Consider the following 22,423-nt stretch of genomic DNA (forward strand, 5'->3'; position numbering starts at 1 on the left):
CAGCTTGGCAGATGACAGATTCAAGAAGAAACCATTGTGATTATACAAGTCTGTAATTTACCCTGCATATTTCACTTAAATGGGTGGCACTTATCTACACTGCATTTAATTTACTGATGGATACTGACACACAAAAAACAATCATTTAACTAGAACAGGGGTAGGCAACCTTCTAGCAGCACTGTGCCGAAATAGGATTATGATGTCCCGTAGCGTGGCGGTCCTATTTTTTTTACATTGATGTGTGCATGTTGCCGTATTCTGCTTCTGTTTTTTTATACTACAGTTGCTTTGTATCATTATATATGTGCGTATATGAGCTATTATATTGAATATGTTCATGAGTAGTTTGTGGTATCGTGCATAATACCTATGAATGTGGGCTGTGTATGGGGGCTGCTTGTGGAATTGTGTGTGTGGGGATACGTCACATTGTGTGTTTGGTAGTGTGTGTATGTGTGGGGCTGTTTGGGGTATTGCATGTGAGAGGCTAGATGTGGGGTTGTGTGCATGTATGTGGTTTGTTAGCGGGTTACGTTTGTGCAGATTGTGTGTATGTTTGTTTGTGGGCTGTTCGTATTATTTGTATGAGGGGAGGGTTATTCTGCATTTATCAGGTCCTCGCCACACTGAGGATAGACATCTCTTCCAGGGGTGTTAGCTTTGAGGTGCCCTCGAAGGCACAGTTCTCCAGGGCGATGGCAGAATAACTTGGTTACACAGGCAGTCCAGCCTTTTCACCTAGCGATAATGACCTTCGATATTTACTATCTGCTTTGATATAACTAAGACACTCTTAACGACTAAGTGGGATTACTGTTAGGTGCCCATGAAGGCACGGGGACTAGCAATTTTCTCTCCTTATAAGACGACTGACTAACTCCGCTCTAGTAACCATACTAAGCAAATTTATACCTTTAATATACTCATTATACTTTGTTTGTTCGAGCGGGTTGGGTGTTAGGTGCCCTTGAAGGCACGGGGAGTGGCGGTTCCTTTCACTAGACCGCTTATCGACTTTGCTTGGTTTCCGTACTAAGTCATTATACCTTAAGATATTTTGTCTGCTAAGTGGTAGTATCGCTAGGCGCTTTTGTAGGCACGGGGAGGAATCTCTCCTCTTCCTTATAATCACTGCTTTGTGTACTGCACTTAACAAGTGTTCATGTGAGGAGTCCGTTAATGGTACAAACAGCCGACAATTTATGCAATATTTGACTACCTATGTCTTTAGACTGCTGGTATCATATGGACAGTCCTACTACTGCCACTATAACAATATACGCTTATAACAGGAGGTCACTAAGTATCCTACAACTAGACCGCTAATAAGTTACTAATTCAGCTACACTGTGATAGTTTTTATACAACTGTGACCGTTACTATTTTCCCGTGGGCACGGTGCAAAAGTGCTTGTTCCCTCGGTCTATCTCTACCTATATATCCCTAATTCAGGACGGAACCTTATCATATGGGCCTACAATATACGTATTTTCCCATGTGTTACCGCAAGAAGGGTTTGAGGTCTTTTACACACCTACCCAGCGGCCTGGTAAAAACTCAATAGTCCTGATATTCCCCACTATATATTAATAAGATATAGGTCCTGGAAGAGATTGTTCTCTCTTTTTAATTTCTTTCACTTATTACACCTACGTTGGGATTTTAGGTTAACACTAATTTAGGTTTACAGTTTTGTACACTAGCACGTTGTGGTTTTACATTTATTAATAAAATTTATTTATTTTTCTTTTCTTTTTTTGCTGAGCATTTTACCTAAGGTAGACGTTGTCCTACAGTTGAATACTCTGTATATAGCTCACCTTAGCTCTCTCTGCATTAACGTATTTTTGAGCAATCACTCAATATACATAGGTACACTTTTGCCCTCCCTTGTTGCACTTATCTACACTGCATTTAATTTACTGATGGATACTGACACACAAAAAACAATCATTTAACTAGAACAGGGGTAGGCAACCTTCTAGCAGCACTGTGCCGAAATAGGATTATGATGTCCCGTAGCGTGCCGGTCCTATTTTTTTTACATTGATGTGTGCATGTTGCCGTATTCTGCTTCTGTTTTTTTATACTACAGTTGCTGTGTATCATTATATATGTGCGTATATGAGCTATTATATTGAATATGTTCATGAGTAGTTTGTGGTATCGTGCATAATACCTATGAATGTGGGCTGTGTATGGGGGCTGCTTGTGGAATTGTGTGTGTGGGGATACGTCACATTGTGTGTTTGGTAGTGTGTGTATGTGTGGGGCTGTTTGGGGTATTGCATGTGAGAGGCTAGATGTGGGGTTGTGTGCATGTATGTGGTTTGTTAGCGGGTTACGTTTGTGCAGATTGTGTGTATGTTTGTTTGTGGGCTGTTCGTATTATTTGTATGAGGGGAGGGTTATTCTGCATTTCTGTGTATATCTAGCAGTGTGGGTGGCTTCCCTGGGTTCCAGTGGGGACCAGGCTGGCCAGGTACAGGCCAAGGTGAGGAGATGCAACAGCAGCTGCGGGCTGCTCTACTCAGTATAGATTCCCATTCCGCTACGTGCTGCAATGCATAAATTGAGGATTGTTCTTCACCATCTTTTTGTATTAGCAGATATCTGAAGTTTTGCTGGGACTCCTGACAGGCCAGAGCCGGTTTGGCTCTAGCAGTCTTGAGTGCCGTGAAAAGACACCTCGAGTTTCGTATAGGTTGCCTACCCCTGAACTAGAACACATATGGAATGAACTTAAAGTTAGATGCAGCGTGTCTAGCATTCATCTTGCAGTAATGTATTTATTAATTAATGGCTCTTATACTAGGCTAATTATAATTACAATCAAACAAATGTAATGAAGCTAAGGTGTAGACTAATTAATCCACTGAGTTTATAATATGCATGCTTACCTTTAAACCAAGCCCATGATGCCTCATTACAAGCACAGAATCTTGTATGTGGCGCAAGTAATATGAAACTGGTACCACTCCAAAGAACTGACAAACTGATAAATATTTGGCTTTTCCAGTGGAATCATATGATTCTTTGACTTCTGTAAAAAAATATATTACAAATTTAGAGGCATCTCTGCGGCTCCATAGTAGTAAACATACATCATGCTCAGACTGACAAATTCAGGTTTAGCAGTCTGTCTCTGCCTCACAGAGGCAGAGACAAAAATCAGAGTTCTCACCATAAACAGTTTTCATAATTTTGTGAAATGAATACCAAAATTTTAAATTAAGAATATCACTATTCCTTCAACTTATTCTGCTCCTCTGTAAAAATGTTTAAACTTCCCCTTAAAGGAAAATTTAGGTTTTATGTTAACCTTCTTACAGATCATAATACAAGAATTATATGTAGTAATGAAAAACAGAGGCGGCTCTCTAATTAGGCGATTTAGGCGGCCGCCTAAGGCCTCGCGCTGATGGGGGCCTCGCGGCCGCCTAAATCGCCTTAGGGCAGTGTCACAGGTCGGGTCCTCGGTCACAGACCGAGGACCCGACACAGGAGGGTGCCCGGCGGCTTGCCCTTAATGCCGCCGGGTGCGAGGCCCCTCCTATGCCTGCCCGGGAGAGCCAGCCTGTCTGCAGCTCCGCCGAGCGCAGAGCTGCAGACTGAGTGGGTCTCGCGATCTCAGCCAATCAGAGCGTTGCCGCGGGTTACCACGGCAACGCTCTGACTGGCTGAGATCGCGAGACTAAACTTACCACGTGGTCTGCAGCTCTGCACCCGGCGGAGCTGCAGACCGTAAAGGGAGCCCACCGGACCACCAGGGAAACAGCCTGGCCGCCCACTGGACCACCAGGGATCCTAAGGTATTTATGCCTCCGCTCCCCACCCTGCCCTTCTACCACCCTCTGCCCCACTACCCCAGCCACCCCACCACCACTGCCCCAGCCACCCTCTGCCCCAGCCACCCCACCACCACTGCCCCAGCCACCCTCTGACCCAGCCACCCCACCACCACTTCCCCCACCACCCACTACCCCAGCCACCCCACCACCACTGCCCCAGCCACCCTCTGCCCCAGCCACCCCACCACCACTGCCCCAGCCACCCTCTGCCCCAGCCACCCCACCACCACTGCCCCAGCCACCCACTGCCCCAGCCACTCCACCACCACTGCCCCAGCCACCCTCTGCCCCAGTCACCCCACCACCACTGCCCAAGCCACCCTCTGCCCCAGTCACCCCACCACCACTGCCCAAGCCACCCTCTGCCCCAGCCACCCCACCACCACTGCCCCAGCCACCCCACCACCACTGCCCCAGCCACCCTCTGCCCCAGCCACCCCACCACCACTGCCCCAGCCACCCACTGCCCCAGCCACTCCACCACCACTGCCCCAGCCACCCTCTGCCCCAGCCACCCCACCACCACTGCCCCAGCCACCCACTGCCCCAGTCACCCCACCACCACTGCCCCAGCCACCCCACCACCACTGCCCCAGCCACCCTCTGCCCCAGCCACCCCACCACCACTGCCCCAGCCACCCACTGCCCCAGCCACTCCACCACCACTGCCCCAGCCACCCCACCACCATTTGTCCTGTCAAAGTCTCCTACCCTCTCACAGATCCTCTACCGTGTCACCCCACACCCACCCAATCACAGCCTTCCCACACACACGCACTGTCACAGCCTTCCACCGCACACCTTGTGTACCCTATTACCACACACACTGACACCCCCTTCACATACACTATCACCATTCCCAAACACTTTCAGACCCCACACACTGCCGCCCCCTACACCCAGCCAAACTTTCATAACCCCTCCTAATCCTGTCACTCTCACCCACTGCAACCATACAATACTCCTTGCTTTGCCACACCTACCCTATTGCATTAACCCCCCCATCAACCCTGTCAGACTCACCTTCTCTTGCACTGTCACACTCACCCCCCGACCCTGTCACTCATCCTCTATCAGTCTGTCCCACTCACCCCCTTCACCATGCCACACTCACCCTATTACATAAACCCTTACAATCCTGTACTCCAACTGTGCAACACTCACCCCAAACCCTGTCACACATAGGTAGACAATGCCAGATACACTCATATATACATACACCGGCACTTATGTATACACGACTACAAGGCTATGTAACCATACCCCTCAGTCATGTATAAATGATTGGCATAATTGCTAATTAAATTTGTTTATTGCAAATTAAGTTAGTTTTCATATTATGTCATAACTACAGTCAGAGAAATCATAATGCGGCGGCACAGGGAGCCGCTACACTGCAAGCCTCTGAACGATAAATACAGAGACTAGCTCTCTGTATCCAGCGCTGCAAGCTCGTCCTTAAATACAACAACAGCACCTTATACACACAATGCAACCCCTATTTTTAACTTTAGGTGTTAGTGGGGGCCTCATGTTTGAGTTTCGCCTAAGGCCTCACAAAGTCTAGAGCCGCCACTGATGAAAAAAATGCATCTTTCCATTTTAAAAATAACTGCCTGAGGGGCGGAGCCAGCTCCTGCACATGCTGAAACAGCACTGCAAATTGGCCCTGCTAAACCGGGCTATTAGCCGACACCAACCCCACCACTGGGCTCAAAAAACTACAGCCCAATCCTCGAAAACATGAGGAAAAAAATAAGAAACAGCACTCGGACGCGGGCTCGAGTTCACGAGATATTGGGGCACAGCCGAACAAACATAAACTTGCAAAGATGGATCCTCCTGAGGCCTATACCTCACTGTCCTCAGATGAGGACAGCATCACAGCCAACCTCACCCCTCCATCCAGACGGCGAACAGGGCCACAGGAGCACACAGAGGTGGAAGACTCGGCTCCATCAACAAAGGCTGACATCAAGGCCTTAATGAAGGCGATCCAGGCCATGTTTAATGTGGAAATGGCAACAGTCTACAAAGCAGTGACCACTCTCACAACATGTGTGCACACAGTGGAGGAAAGCATGGAGGACTCCAAGTTCGCACAATCAGCCACAGATGCTGCCATAGGAGCTCTGTAGAAACAGCGTGATGACCACTAGGCCAAGATAGCCAGCATGGAAGACAGGACAGTGTCTTGCTGAAACTGATGTGGGACTTTAACCTCTGAGTAATCAGGGGATCCCCCACGGTATCTTTTGAAGGGGGCACAGCTGGCATTTTACCGGGACTTTTCCAGGCACACCTTGACGTGGCAGAGATCTTCTCCAGGCGACTTTTATCCTTTATAAGTGGGGCCCCCAGGACCTCTTCTCCTGGTTGCCATGTGTATGTGAGATCCCCACGTACTTTTAGCTGTTTTCTACATCTCCTATTTGACCTTATGGTATTTGAACTCCTTTTGTCTAGATCACCATCCTTCTTTTATTTAGTTTGAATGACATTTCAATGTCCTTGCTGTATATCCTAGTTAGGTGGATCAGTGAGTCAATGTCCCGCTTACTCTTGGCACACAGCTCCGTGATGCATGTCCAGCTTATTTGATAACATTTATATGCAATTCACATAGAATGTTGTACTTTCTGCTATAACTCACAAAAATAAAGAATGTAAAAAAATAAAATAACTTTTTCTGTATTTGTGACAGATCTTCAGTATGCAGGCAGGTAGCAGAATCACACAGCCAGTTCCCATTAAGAATCAGATTCCCATGGAATCACAGGAATAGTGCCACAATGTGTAAAGGAAGAGAAGACACGTGATTATAGCTGGACTGCATGTACACATATTCTCTACTAAGGGAAGGCAGCCTTCTGCACTCCAGATGTTCTGGACTACATCTCCCCTAATGCTCTTTTAGCCATAATGCTGACAAAGCATCAGTAGAGATAAAGTCTATAACATCTGGAGTGCTGGAGGTTGCCTACTCCTGTTAGACTATGAGTTGCTCTATTATGAAGATCAGCTGAGGCCTGAGCAAGTAACTATCCACTTGTGAAAGTCAGGGCTCTCATGACAGAGAAAGGTCTATATAATTTGTAGACACCATGAAGCTTATTTTAAAAACGTATACAAGCACTAATAATAGTTCTAGTGTGATTAATAATACTATGCCATTATTTTCAGCCTTTTTGTCTAGCATAGCACTGGACCCACTTCTGTGAACACTTTACTCTTTGGATTGGTATGAAAGTCATAAGTCAGACAGGGGTCCTGACTCCCAAGATGGCCAGACGTCTATATTAGCAGCTCCTGCCAACTTGAGCTTTAATTCAGCCTAAACTACTTTTTACTGCAGCTAGAAACAGCCCAGAGCACACAGCCATCATTTCCAGTCCCAAAAAGTACCGTTCCAACAAAACAACTTTAACGTCTGGCCTTGTGGCCTGATTGAGACTGGTAGCTGATCTCCCACCTAGAGTCATGTGACTCCAAATGACTTTCTTAAAGCTTTGTAAACCCCTCCTTCGGACTGGTGGGTGATATCCCAGTACCATCTGGGGAAACGTATCGCTCTACAGTAATGGTCTTGTCTTCTGCCTATCCCGTGGCTACATGGTCTGTCCAAGGTGGCCACTGCTCTGCAACCTCCACGTAGTCAAATAGGCCTAAAGAGTCTGTCTTGGCTGGAACGATTCAAGGCTGAATTCGACAGGCTGTGCCAGGACTTCTGGCTTCGCATTAGCAACTGCTCATATAGTCCTTTCCTGCCTGTTCAGACCCTGGACCACAATAATGTACAGGGAATGGAGAAGACCTTCCTACCTTCACCCACAGCCATAAGAGAATCCAATCAAGCTAGACCTGCCATGTGGCATTACGCTTCAAATATCGATGAGGCTGGTGAAGGAGAGAAGAAGATGGGCGCTACAAGAAGACCGTCCCCCAACTGCACTGCCACTCACCTGGATCAAGATACATGCGGGGTTGTCACCCCTCACGTCACACAGCTCACACCCTGGGGGCACTCATGACTGGTATAAGAGGTTCTCACAGAGGCAGAGGGTTCCTGGGATCCTGCTTTGGTCGCTGGATAGAGCCGGAGTGGTGAGCCAAGTGGTATGGATCAAAGATGGGTCTGTGGCTGGTAGAGAACCTGGTTGGGGACTTTAGGACTTAAGCCTCTCCTATGTGGCGAATACTGTTGTTCTGGCATCGGCTGAACTGAAGCACCAGGGCTGGCTGTGGGGTTTCCATATGTTAACTTATCTCACAATTACAAGTCTCACTCTATTTGTGTGCACCCAGTGGTTACCTTATTTGATTTTATTTCAACATTCTCCTGCAGTTTGTTTTACTATGTGACTTTCTCTCCACACTCTAGTATCAATGTGTACAGCTTACTCTTGTTATTTTCTTCTCGTGTGTTAATGTCCATAGGCACTAAGTGTTTTCACCTTGTTTACCATCAGTTCATCCCAACACTAGTACATAGCTGACTCTAGAATTCAATATTTTACTCTGAGCCTTCTGCAGGCGTATGGTTCATCCTGTTTTTTATTTCTATGTATTTATTTATTTTTTATTTCTTTAAAAAGGTTGCAATTCTCAATTGTGTATGTCTTGTATCATCTTGTAGATGATACACTCTCAGCTTGTCTGTTTATCACAGCACTTCGAAAAATTCGAAAGAATTAAAAAAAAAAAGGCAGACAGGCTATAAAAAAAAATCCTACAGGGTTTACAAAAATTGACCCCAGGCTCTACTATATATTAAGAAATACATATCTAAAATAATTATTTCTACAACAGGGAACATAAAAGCATGTCTGGGCTTAAATATAACTATCATTGTTGGATCTGTTTGGTTAAACTGAATCAATTTCTGATGATGTGATGATATTTCTTATCATTCAGTTGATGGTATATACTTATTCCACAGAACAAAGAGTTTTAAGATCTAATTTTTGTAACTATACCATGTAATAATAATTTAGCAGCTCCATAGACACATGCTATGGACAATATGGTGCTATTTTTTTAAATTCATACTGACCCTATTTTTGTTTCAGTAGTTTCCATAAGTACTTGGTAATGGGTGTATACTGGGATTGCTACTTGGTTATGGGTTTATATGGAGATATTTATTGGTACTTTGCTCCCTAGATTTCTTAAGGTAGTGTTTTAGCAATCAGAATAATAGGCAACAAGGCTATCTGAAAGGACCACTTAAGTCACCCAGACCACTTTATTGAGATGAGGTGGTTTGGTTGCAGGGGTACTGTAGTTGCAACCCTCGTCGTAAAACATTGCTGTCTCGCAGAAAGGACAATGTTACCTTGAAGGGTTAAACATTCTTCTGCTGCACTGATCAAGTAAAACTCGGTCACGTCCGTGATGCGGAAGCTCACAGGAAAGCCTTGTTGAATTCAATGCTTTGGATGTGTGTGTGGTGCTCGCCGCACGTGTATCAGGTCCCCAATGCTCCTTTATGAGAAGCATTGGATTAGACCATAACCTAAGGATATCATGCCTCCTCGATGACATTGGAGGAGGCGGAGAAGTGAGCAGTGCCGACAGAGTCTTGGTGCTGGAGAAAGGTGAGTAAAACATGTATTTTTTATTAAGGCAGATGAATATAACTGGGGACAGGCACACTATAGCATTAGGAATACAGGTTAGTATTTCTAACACCCTAGTGTTCCTTTAATCTTTTAAGTAGATATATAACATGTCAGTTTTCATTTAATCCTATTCTGATTTAAAGAGAATGTGCCGTTTTAAAGAAAGCTCCTCTGTGTTTATTGCTGAACATTATTGCTCTTATTGCATCACCAACCTTCATCTTCAAGTTCTGTGTCCCAGTCTTCCTCCTTTCCTTTAGAACTGACAAACTGGTTTTCTGAACTTTTATTTAAAGACTCCACTTGTGATTGTTCTTTTGCGTCCTGAACCTCAACTGATTTATCATCTTCCTGTTCTTCAAAGTCTGGTTTTATTCTTGCAGATCGTGGGATTGTCTAAAAATAGAGAATTTTTTTTTACAATAGCAAATTATATATTATGATGTAGATCAATGTGCTCATGTGGCTCCCACAAACATTTGTACCATAGATTTCTGAGTAACATCTATTTCAGCAGTAGGAACCTTTTAGTAGTACTGTGCCAAAACGAGATCTGGAAGTCTCTGGGCATGCCGGTCCTATTTTTTTTTAAATTGAGGTGTGTATGTTGCCATATTTTGCTTGTGTTATTTATGGGTGCTGCTTTGTAGCGTTTGTGGCATTGTGTATGATACCTGGAAATGTGTATGGGGACCACTTGTGGAATTGTGTGTGGAAGATATGCCACAATGTGTGTTTGGTGGTATGTGTATATGTTAGGCTCCTTGTGGTATTGCATGTTGGAGACTGCTTGTGGGGTTGTATATGTAGATTGTCAGTGGTGTTGTGTTTGTGGGGACTATGAGTGTGTTTGTGTATGGGCTGTTTGTATTATTTGTATGTTCTGGAGGCTTCTGCTGCTTTGTGTATATCTTTCAATGTGGTTGGCTTCTCTGAGGACCAGTGGGGACCAGGCTGGCCAGGTACAGATCAAGGAAAGGAGCTTCGATAGCTGATGAGGGCTGCTCTAGTCTAGTGCAAATTCCCATTCACAAGTGCTGGGATGAAGTGATCTGAGATAACTTCCTCTAAGTGCTGAAATGTGTAAATTGAGAATTGTCTCTCACTACCTGCAATCACCGCTCGGTTTGCACTAGTGATATCTGAAGTCCCACTGGGACCATTAATTAGTACTGTCTGCTGTTCCCCTTATGACATAGTTTTCATATTGATTTGTTCCTATATAAATTCTACCACTAACTCAGAGGGCTTGTTTACAATCTTGTCACTACTTTTTACCGGCCAGCCGCTACTCACTGTATTGTCTGGTTACCAACTGCAAAATTTGTAACAGTTAACAACAGGGAGTTACAAGCATCCACTACCGAAAGCCAGGTACTTAATAGCAGCTAATGGCTCCCTATTATCTACGGGTGCCGCTAACCACTACTTGGGTACTAATTTTCAACCCTGTCACTATTTTGTACTATCTGCTGCTAACTCAAAAAAAACTTAACACCAGCTTCTGGCATGGTGTAAAGAAGATTATGACAGCTAAATCATTAAAGGGAAACTCCAGTGCCAGGAAAACTATCCGTTTTCCTGGCACTGGAGGGTCCCTCCCACCCCCCAATCCCCAGTTGCTGAAGGGGTGAAAACCCCTTCAGTGACTTACCAGAGGCTTACCTGCTCCTCCCCCGCCGCTCCACCTTCTGCTTACGTCGGCCGGTGGCCGAGACTGATCCCGCCCACCGGCCGAGGAGACCTAATGCGTATGCGCGGCAATGCCGTGCATGCGCATTAGCGCACCCCATAGGAAAGCATTGAAAATGAATTTCAATGCTTCCCTATGGTGAATAGAGCGACGCTGGAGGTCCTCACACAGCGTGAGGACGTCCAGCGACGCTCTAGCACAGAAAACCTGTGCTATAGAGCAGGAAGTTCCCTCTAGTGGCTGTCTAATAGACAGCCACTAGGGGAGGGCTTAACCCGGCAAGGTAATTATTGCAGTTTAAAAAAAACTGCAATAATTACACTTGCAGGGTTAGGAGTAGTGGGAGTTGGCACACAGACCACTCCAATGAGCAGAAGTGGTCTGGGTGCCTGGAGTGTCCCTTTAAACATTCTATTGAAACTAATTAGGTACATGCCTGATATTGCTATCCACACAAGGTGAACTGTGCATGCTCACATGTGAGTTTCTGTGTTTTACCAGAAAGCTGCTAGTATGTAAGTAGTTAGTATCTGTAGCAGGAGCCATTATTAAAGGGACACTATAGTCACCTGAACAACTACAGCTTAATGTAGTTGTTCAGGTATTATCTATAGCTCCCTGCAGGCAATCTAATGTAAACACTGTATTTTCAGAGAAAATACAATGTTTACATTGATTGATAGGAATACCTCCAGTGGCCGTCACTCAGACGGCCACTAGAGGGACTTCCTATCACGCAGGGCCCTAAAAAGGCCCTGTACACGTCAGACGTATTAAAATACGTCTGACGTGTTCAGGAGAGAGAAGGCACTGTGTGCGCGCCTTCTCTCTCCAGACTGTCAGCGGAGGAGGGGGGCGGGCAAAGACCGCGAGCTGAGCTGTCACTCAGCTCAGCTCACAGCCGCGCACATGCGCGGTAGTGCGCTCAGCACTTCAGAGGGCGGCATGAATGCCGCCCTCTGAAGTATGTGCGCATGTGCGGCGAAGCCGCGCATGCGCACAAGGGAGCAATGACGTTTCCAAATGGAAGCTCCCTGCTCCCTTGATTGCTCCCTGCTCGCACCCGCCTATTTCGTCATTTTCGTCATTTTGACGAAATAGGGGGCGCGGCTTCACGAGGCTCCCGGCGCTGGAACGAGGTGAGTAAAATCACCTCCCTGGAGAGTCCCTTTAATGATAAGCTAAAAACATAGATCCACATATGTAAAACTACAATTCCCATGATGCTTTGCATGCAGTTAAAATGACAAAGCATAGTGTAAGCTGTAATTTTAAAACATCTGAGGATCTACCTTTTGAGCACCCCTGTCGTAGACTATTACATAGTTACAGCTGAAAAGAGACTTGCGTCCATCAAGTTCAGCCTTCCTCACATAGTTTTTTGCGGTTCATCCAAAGAAGGCAAAAAAACCCAGTCTGAAGTGCTTCCAATTTTGCAACAAACTAGGAAAAAATTCCTTCTTGACCCCAAATTAGCAGTCAGATATCTCCTTGGATCAAGCAGCTATCAACTCTAACCTTAATCTCCAAAGCCCATTACAAATCCAAATTACCATAACTAACCATAACTATTCAAGCCTTACACATAAAGTTAATCTACAAAGCTAACCTGTAAACTATAAAACTAACCATATATATATTGAAAACACTGTTCCCAACAATGCATAATATTTTCATTAAGAGTTAAGTGAAAAAGATTACAAAAAAAACAGACAGAAGATACTCACTCTGCTGTCAACACTTCCACGGCTCAGATTTGGCAGAGGTCTGCTGGGTGGTCTGCTAGCAATCCCCCCTAAGACAGTTTGGCTGGACTCCTCTTCTTCTGCATCCTTAGCCTCTTCAACTGAAGGGAGCATTGAGCTGATGTCCTTAGAAAATCTCTTACTTAGAACCATTTTAAAGAGATCTCAAACCTGTATAAAGCTAAATTACACAGAGAAACTGACCTGAGAATGAAGTAATGTTTTCTAGTATAATGTAAGAGAGTATTCAAATAAGGAAGGAGAAAAAACTGCTAAATCTGACATCTCTCTGCACAGAGTGTGTAATATGTATGCAGCTGAACTTGTTGGATGAGGATTGTGAGTGACTCTGCTTCAGGCCAATCAGCTGCTAAGGAGACTCAGTCAACCAATTATATGTCACATACACAGCTACAGAAACAGCAAGCTGAAGCTTTAGTTGTTATACTGCTGTCATGGAGACAGTCACTGTAAAACACTGATTCTCAAGGCAGGGGATTCTGTAAAGGCTGTGTTACTGCCAACAGTGCCATAAATACATATAAAATGTAACTGCAGGAATAAAGATTTTGCTTTAAAAAAATAAATAAAAATAACTAGGGACAAAGCCTGGCTCCTGATCAAGCAGGTCACATGCCAAAGAAGCTCCTCTGATTCTTTGAGAATTTAAGTCTGGTTAGGTAATTATCCTGACATTTTCTGCAATTAAAGAAGCACTATAGTCACCAGAACCACTACATCTTAATGTAGTGGTTCTTTAGTCTAGAAAAAGAAAAAAAAACACTTTAGACACAACAGGGTAATCCCCAAATCCTGGACTGTTAAGACTTTTGTCTTTTTGCAAGAGAAACAGGCGTGGAGGATATATTGGGGGAAAAAAATAGCCTGTAGTAAGAAGTGGAAAACTGCAAAATGTAGACAAATAGTCAAGCTGCAATTATGGCTGAGCGGAAGAATGTCGTCATATTAACTATTGTTGCTGAAATTTCGCAATTTGATTTTAATTCACAAATTGGCCTATAGAGAAAACATTCTAATGAAACAAGCTGTTCACACTGTCAGCAGGTGCATTAGGAACCCACTGAATGGGGATCATTTAATTAACCCTCACAAAGATGTCCATACTGTTAAAAGATTCTGGGGGATATTCAGAATTCCTGGACCAGTTGGTTGCACGGTTTCTCTCTCTCTCTCCGTGAACTGGGGTGCTATGCTTTCCTCATCAGGCACAAAATTGGGGTGATCTTTAGAATAATATTAATATATATGTATCTATATACCATGATTATGGTCTTAATCTTTAAAAGCATGAAAGGGTTACTACAACCCGCTGTAGTAGTTATGATGCTATGAGTACTCTGGTCCTATTTTCCAGTAATGTGGTAAACCGTTTTGCAATGGTTTACCCTTACCCAGCGGCCAGTGAAGACATCCAGCTTCTGCAGAGATGCAAAAGCTGGAAGTCAATTCCGTCCAGCCATCCATAATTTCAGGGAGTATTACTTTACAGATAGGGTAGTGGATGTGATGTAGATTAATTTAGAAATAAACAAATATGTTTAAATGTCTATCTGTTCCTGTCCAAATCTGAGATGATTAAATTGCGTATACGCAGAAGTAAGCTCACACTGACACATGGAGTTCAGGTTAAAAGCACTTCAGAAAATTTAATGCAATCTGGTTGGAAAACAGTTGTGTAGATCTTTTTAAAAGCAAAATGACATCATCATTGAATATCAGATAATAACAAATAAACATCATTAATTGGATTAAACGTTATGTGACTATATCAGTGTCCACCCATCAATATTATTAATTGGCTCAGGGATTTGAGTGACCAGCTAGGTGTCCTCCCACCGGGAGGTGGTATTGTTCTGGACAAGGGTGTGGACAGAAGGCTCAGGCGCCATCTTTCCCAGCATGAGGTTTACTCGGTGGAAAGGGGGGCTTGAGCGTCATTTTACACAGTCAGTGATATCGGGCCTCATGTCCAGGTGCAAGGTCTCTTATGAATAGAACATTTCATTACTACTGTGTTCTCGTGGCCTTCAAATTATACTATGTTGCAAGTTAGGGGAAAGTCAGTAAAGTCAGCAGTTCCTGAGTTAATCATGTCTTTATAGAGAATACAGTCTTTGTCTATTGTATTAGATGTGCTGGGAAATTCTGTCATGTAATGTAGTTTTAAAATGAACAAGTTAGGTTATGAGGACAAAATGGAGGATTGAAGAAGTCAGGTTAGGAGGACAAAATGGAGGATTCACAGTATGCAGTTAAAATGGAGTTAGTACAATAATTCAATACAAGTTCAATAAAGATTTTTAATAATTCTACATCAGTCCCCCCTATGAAATGTTAATATTCTAAGAGATAAAAACTTTATTAAGTTAGTATCAGGAAGACGTGTTAACCCAAGGCACAGAAACCCTATGAAGTAACGGTTCTTAAAGTCTTCTTAGTTCTTCAGAGGGACATCATAAATAGACAAGCTTACATTACCATATGGACTTGTGTTATCTGGAATATAGGCACAAGTAGTCATGGTGACAGGTAAACGTTGTTGGTTGCAATAGGTATAATAAATGCAAATCAAAATATTATTATTATTATTAGCAGTGACGGTTGGGAAAATGGACTCAAACTTTCCTTTTACTGCAAAATCATCTGGTACCCCCCTTGGCACACCTATGGCATCAATATATATATATATATATATCAATCAAACTTTCCCTTTAGAGGGGTGCTCCTTTTTATGTTCTGAAGCATGAATGTGGTGTGTCAAGAGTACCTTGTCATGTATTATGTGTATTGACATAATAACCTTGGCTAGGGTGTAGTATTAAACCTGTCCCACGCTACATCAGCGTAGGTGGACTCGGATCATTTAGTCAATATTAATATCACCACAAACTCAGGATGGGCAAATAATCCTGAGGAAGCTTGGCATTTGGATCCCTTCAGCTTCACGAGGTCTCCTTTTGGGGTCCTCGGCTTTCCATCGATGGCAGGTGGTCAGGCATTATTATGGCCATCAAACACCTACTTGCTGGTATCTTTTTATTTAACAAGTCATTTTTTTCTTTAGAGTCAAAAGTGTGTCAAAATCAACAAATGTCACTTCTCATGTTGCAGAGAGAGTCTTGAATCTGGAACAATGAATCCACTGAGTGATCTCTGCAACTTTCACAATGCACTATTGGGTATATGGTCTTGGTTGTCACATTGATGACCGGCTAGGCTTCTGGCCATCCTGACAAAATGTCTATGATAACTAGTGCATATTTGACCCAGTAGCTCTTTGTCATCTGGATTCTTGAAAGGGATATTGAGAGTTAGCTAGGTGCTTAGGGGTATTTTAGAGATCAAAGAGTTCATGAGGGTCTTGGATAGGTATAAAGTTCCATGGGCTCACTGCCCAGTACATGTTTTTGGGTAAACAGAGCTTAAGAGCGTTGGAGTACAGCCCGTCTTCAAGGGTTGCCCCTTTCTGTTTTTCCAGCTTTGTATTTCTTCAGGGTCAGCAGCTGCTTTGTCATTCTTTCAGAAGCTTGAGATCTGTAGGTAGGATCTACATGGTGAGTATAGAAGTTTCTTTAGCGGACACCATTCTGTCCACTTCCCTTGGTGCACTTGTGGCTTGGTTGGCAGCTTTTAGTCAGCTGAGTGGTGCTTCTTATCTTCCAGATTGATCCAAAATAATGTGCTGCACCCAGGGCATGTCTTGAGTCAGTGTAGGTATTGGCATGTCTTCCTTCAGGCATTTTGTATGCCACTGAGAAGGCTGTCAATTCAGCGTCTTGAGCAGATGTGAGTGAGGAAAGTGAAGATGCTTGACGTACCTGATCTTCTGTAGCAACAGCAAATCCAGTATGGTACCTTCCCTCTTTATCCGCAAACAGAGTGGAGTCAGGATCTGGTAAAGCTACTTTGCCTTTCTATCCACAGTTCTCTTGCTGACCCCCCTCTGTAGAGATTTGTAAATTGAATGTTCATGTTTTGTTCTAATGAGTCAAGTTCCTTTCATGAGATTTCTGGGGACTTAGTGAAGAAAAAAACATGAGGGACAGCCACCTCCCTTACTTCCATGGGAATCTGGGTCAGGGCCGCACTATTTCCTTGAGAGTGCCCAAAACAGTTCTTTCAGTGTGGTATTCCCCCCTGGGAAGTGGCGGAAGAGTGGCCAGAGCAACTTTTCTTCAAAATATAATGTTGTCAGGTAGAGGCAGAGTTGTCTATGAGTGGAGGAAATTGGTAAGAAATAAGAAGGGAGGAAGGATATAGATATGGTGGTGGGGAGATGGAAGAATGAGTAGTGGATAGAGTGAGAGGGAAGAAGGTGGAGTAGGAGGAGGAGAAGGCGGAGTAGGAGGAGGAGAAGGAGGAATAGAGGAGAAGTAGGGGGAGAGAGGAGAAGGTGGAGTAGAAGGAGAAAGTGGAGTAGAGGGAGGAGTAAGAGCAGGAAGAAGGAGTAGGAGGAGGAGAAGGTGGAGTAGAGGAAGGAGTAGGAGGAGAAAGTGGAGTAGAGGGAGGAGTAGGAGGAGAAAGTGGAGTAGAGGGAGGAGTAGGAAGAGGAGGGAGGAGTAAGAGCAGGAAGAAGGAGTAGGAGGAGGAGAAGGTGGAGTAGAGGAAGGAGTAGGAGGAGAAAGTGGAGTAGAGGGAGGAGTAGGAAGAGGAGGGAGGAGTAAGAGCAGGAAGAAGGAGTAGGAGGAGGAGAAGGTGGAGTAGAGGAAGGAGTAGGAGGAGAAAGTGGAGTAGAGGGAGGAGTAGGAAGAGGAGGGAGGAGTAAGAGCAGGAAGAAGGAGTAGGAGGAGGAGAAGGTGGAGTAGAGGAAGGAGTAGGAGGAGAAAGTGGAGTAGAGGGAGGAGTAGGAAGAGGAGGGAGGAGTAAGAGCAGGAAGAAGGAGTAGGAGGAGGAGAAGGTGGAGTAGAGGAAGGAGTAGGAGGAGAAAGTGGAGTAGAGGGAGGAGTAGGAAGAGGAGGGAGGAGTAAGAGCAGGAATAAGGAGTAGGAGGAGGAGAAGGTGGAGTAGAGGGAGGGGCAGTAGGGGAAAGTGGGGGACTGTAGATGAAGGGGAGGGATCGGTGGGAGGAATAAGCGGGGGTGGGCAGGTAAGGGAGCAGACAGGTGATGTAGCAATGGAGGATACATCAGAAATCAAGACTAGGTAGAAATGCAATGGAGGCTGCAAATAGCCCATGTACAACAACTATTAACTGGCCCTAAGCTTTCCCTAGAGAAAAATAATAAAAGGCTAACATGCTCATCTTGTCTCCACAAGCCTCGAACGTTTCACTCCCATGGGTGGCCCATGATGGCTTGCCCACCACTTCTCCACACGGGGCCTTGTGCCCGCGGAGACAGACGCTATCCCTAACTCTCGTTCTTAATTTAATAATTTATATCTAACATCTCAAAATGTAATTCCCACCTATATCACAAATATACGTTATCACAATTTTATGTCTCGTAAATGGGATAAAATTTATTCTACTCTTCACTGATAATGTATTTTTAAAACATACAAAATAGACAAATAACATTGCCTTCTGCAAAATAAATGGAAAAGATAATGGAGATTTTGTTAAGCTTATAAATGGCTATACATTAATTCACATTTCTTGTTCTCCAGTTTCTGGCTGTTAATGACAATGTACAATGTAATAGAGCAGCAGGGAATGCTAGCAGAATGCTTGGTTGCATAGGGAGAGGTATTAGCAGTAGGAAGAGGGAAGTGCAGAGTACTGGATACAGTACTGGAGACCATATCTTCAGAAGGATATGGATACCTTAGAGAGAGTTCAAAGAAGGGCTATTAAACTGGTTCATGGATTGCAGGGTAAAATTCACCAGGAAAGGTGAAAGGATCTTGACAGGTATAGCTTGGTGAAAAGATGATAAAAGCATTTTAAATACATAAAGGGAAACAACACAGTAAAAGTGGAGACTATATTTAAAAGAAGGAAAACTACCATAACAAGAGGACATAGTCTCAAAAATAGAGGGACAAAGGTTTAAAAATGATATCAGGAAGCATTACATTACTGAGAGGGTAGTGGATACATGGAATAGCCTTCCAACTGTAGTGGTAGAGGTTAACTCAGTAGAAGTGTTTAAGCATGCGTGGGATAGGCATAAGGCTAAGCACTTGCTGCTAGTAACAGATCTAGAATTAATATACTATAATGCCCAAAGTCTCAATTCCTATGCATATGCAATAATAAAATATCTGGGCTTACAACAAAAATTATGTTAGTCAGTCTTTTAATCTGGAGGCAAACATTATCCAGTAAAAACATTTTGAAACCAATCCCTAATTGTATTACCATTTGTTCAAGAAATCTTGGTTTATTAGAACTTTCTTTTAGTAAATATTCTTTAAGATAACCCCTCTTCCATCATGTTACCAATTTTTTTTTTTTTTTTTTTTTTTTTAATAATCTAACGTAACAACTTTGCATATTCCCTCTATCCACATTGCATAGTATTGCAACAAATCACACTTGCCTTTACATTTTTAACTCGTCCAAATAATTCTCTATCCCTGCATCAGATTCACTTTCCTAACCTTCGTAATAAACACTGAGCTGTACTCCAACACGATCCTATCAACTTCAATTAAAATAACAAACTACACAATTAGAATATTTTCTAGCAAAAAATTCCATTGTTAAGTCTTAACAGCAGCCTCTGAATAATTTTACTGAACGCAGAACTGAAAAACCAGGAATGTCACCCCTCCCTCTCCCCCCTAGCGTCTCACAGAAGGCAAGGAGGGAGGGGTGAGGAGAGAGAGCCAGCATGAAGTTTTTTTAACCATGTCAGCGCTGGAAGGACAGTTACGTTACAATTATTGCAAGCAAAGAGACACAAAAACACAACATTTAATACTCTTCAGTGAAACTAATTGGAGGTGAGAAGTGTGTGACCAATCACTTCTCTCACAATAGAAATAGGAGAGGATAGAATAATAATATAGGAAGTATAGAAAAGGTAAAGAGTAAGGAAAAATCCTTAGGGACAGACACAGGAGTTCATGAGACTCCTAATTAAACAGACAAGACAACAATACAGTTGAAATACAGTGCATGCATCACAGTTCAAATGAAATCAACAGTAATCCCTTTCCTTTACTCGTGTGCTTACTCCAAAGTCACCTCCCTCAACCTCGTAGTGTCCCCGCTCGGAGAATGACTTTCATAAGTCTCACTACCAGCGGCCACGGAAAACAACTGACACCGGTCCGAGTTCCGTCAGCCTCCCTCTGCACAGCAGTCCACAAGAATGTGGCCACCTCTATCCTCACTCCCGTAGTGCCCCTATAAAACCCACTTATAAGTCTCACTACCACGTGATGCGGAAAACAAGCAATGCCTACTTGAATCCCCCCAGGAAACAGAGTCCCCTGCCACAAGACTAAGTCCCCTACCACAAATAAACAGAAAACTGGAATTCCACCAGCCCCAGCGCTCAGGGTTGTGGTTACCAAAAGAAAACTGGAATCCCCCCAGCCGAAGCTGAGGTTTACCAAAACTGGAATCCCCCCCAGCCTCAGCACTCGGGGCAGTGGTTACCAAACTTGGAATTCCACTAGCCCCAGTACTCGAAACTGTGGGTTACCATGTGCACAATGAGGCTAGCTGGGCTCTCAAAGTGTCACAAGAAGGATCACAGGAAATTATGAGTCTACACAAAATCCACAGTTCCAACAATCCCCTTTTTCCTTACAGCCACAGCCACGAGGCTCCTAAAAGAGGTAAACAGGCAAAGAAGACCCCCAGGAACGCATCCACAGGTCAACCCCCCTTTTTCCCTACAACCACAGCACCGTGGTTCCTAAAAGGAGTAAAACAGGTAACAGAAGACCCCCAGGAACGCATCCACAGGTCCACCCCCCTTTATCCCAAAAGGGGTAAAATACAAACAGATAAACAGACAAACCGAAGACCCAGGCAAGTCCCCTCAGGTCCACCCCCCTTTATCCCAAAAAGGGGAAAACAAGCAAGACAGAACCCCAGGCAAATCCCCTGCAGGTCCACCCCCCCTTTATCTCAAAATGGGGAAACAGGCAAACAATTCAAACACAATTCAAACACACCCAGGCAACAGATAGACTAAAATGCAGGTAAACAAGTGAGTAACGAGACACCGGGCAAGATATTACCTGTCTTTGATGTCCTCCCGGGAAGCAGTCACAGACACGTGGACGGGTCAATCAAAGGGGCCGGAACATACCGGTGGCTCTGCAGAAGTCTCTACCGTGTACCTGGAGGTGATCAATCTCCTTTCCTACCCCCAGGATTCCCCCGTCCAACCTTGTCTTCCTTAGGACGGCTCACCGGCCAGAGGTCATAGCCCGATGCCCCACGTTGGGCGCCAAATTGATGTAGATTAATTTAGAAATAAACAAATATGTTTAAATGTCTATCTGTTCCTGTCCAAATCTGAGATGATTAAATTGCGTATACGCAGAAGTAAGCTCACACTGACACATGGAGTTCAGGTTAAAAGCACTTCAGAAAATTTAATGCAATCTGGTTGGAAAACAGTTGTGTAGATCTTTTTAAAAGCAAAATGACATCATCATTGAATATCAGATAATAACAAATAAACATCATTAATTGGATTAAACGTTATGTGACTATATCAGTGTCCACCCATCAATATTATTAATTGGCTCAGGGATTTGAGTGACCAGCTAGGTGTCCTCCCACCGGGAGGTGGTATTGTTCTGGACAAGGGTGTGGACAGAAGGCTCAGGCGCCATCTTTCCCAGCATGAGGTTTACTCGGTGGAAAGGGGGGCTTGAGCGTCATTTTACACAGTCAGTGATATCGGGCCTCATGTCCAGGTGCAAGGTCTCTTATGAATAGAACATTTCATTACTACTGTGTTCTCGTGGCCTTCAAATTATACTATGTTGCAAGTTAGGGGAAAGTCAGTAAAGTCAGCAGTTCCTGAGTTAATCATGTCTTTATAGAGAATACAGTCTTTGTCTATTGTATTAGATGTGCTGGGAAATTCTGTCATGTAATGTAGTTTTAAAATGAACAAGTTAGGTTATGAGGACAAAATGGAGGATTGAAGAAGTCAGGTTAGGAGGACAAAATGGAGGATTCACAGTATGCAGTTAAAATGGAGTTAGTACAATAATTCAATACAAGTTCAATAAAGATTTTTAATAATTCTACATCAGATGCATGGAATAGCCTTCCAGATGAAGTGATAGAGGTTAACACAGTGAGGGATAAGGCTATTCTAGCCTTAAGATAAGGCCAAGGACTAATGAAAGTATTATGAAAATTGAGCAGACTAGATGGGTCAAACGGTTATCTGCTGTAACCGTTAATCTTTCTATGAGAGCTTCAGCTGACCACTATCAGAGAATGAGTGCAATTCTGTGCCTATAGGAACATACACATAATTAACAGTAGCCATCTTGGAACTCTTGTTCCAGGCTGGCTAATGACGCCCCTATGATGCCGCCAGAGTTGGAGTTTAATATCAGTCCGAA

General features: G+C 43.8%; 1 protein-coding gene across 2 annotated transcripts in view; it reads right to left on the reverse strand.

Annotated features, from left to right (window-relative positions):
- Positions 1-13,602, reverse strand: part of LRRC74B (leucine rich repeat containing 74B) — a 56,267-nt gene extending 42,665 nt beyond the window's left edge. For both annotated transcript variants that reach the window (XM_063457066.1, XM_063457065.1), the window contains exons 1-3: positions 12,896-13,602; positions 9,691-9,871; positions 2,904-3,046 (exon numbers count right to left, since the gene is read on the reverse strand). In XM_063457066.1, coding sequence (XP_063313136.1) covers positions 2,904-3,046; positions 9,691-9,871; positions 12,896-13,066 — 495 coding nt within the window. In that variant the 5' untranslated portion in view covers positions 13,067-13,602. The remainder of the gene's footprint in view (positions 1-2,903; positions 3,047-9,690; positions 9,872-12,895) is intronic.
- Between the last annotated feature and the right edge of the window lie 8,821 nt (positions 13,603-22,423).

Source organism: Pelobates fuscus, chromosome 5 (assembly GCF_036172605.1).
Source record: "Pelobates fuscus isolate aPelFus1 chromosome 5, aPelFus1.pri, whole genome shotgun sequence".
In the NCBI taxonomy this organism is placed as follows: Eukaryota; Metazoa; Chordata; class Amphibia; order Anura; family Pelobatidae; genus Pelobates; species Pelobates fuscus.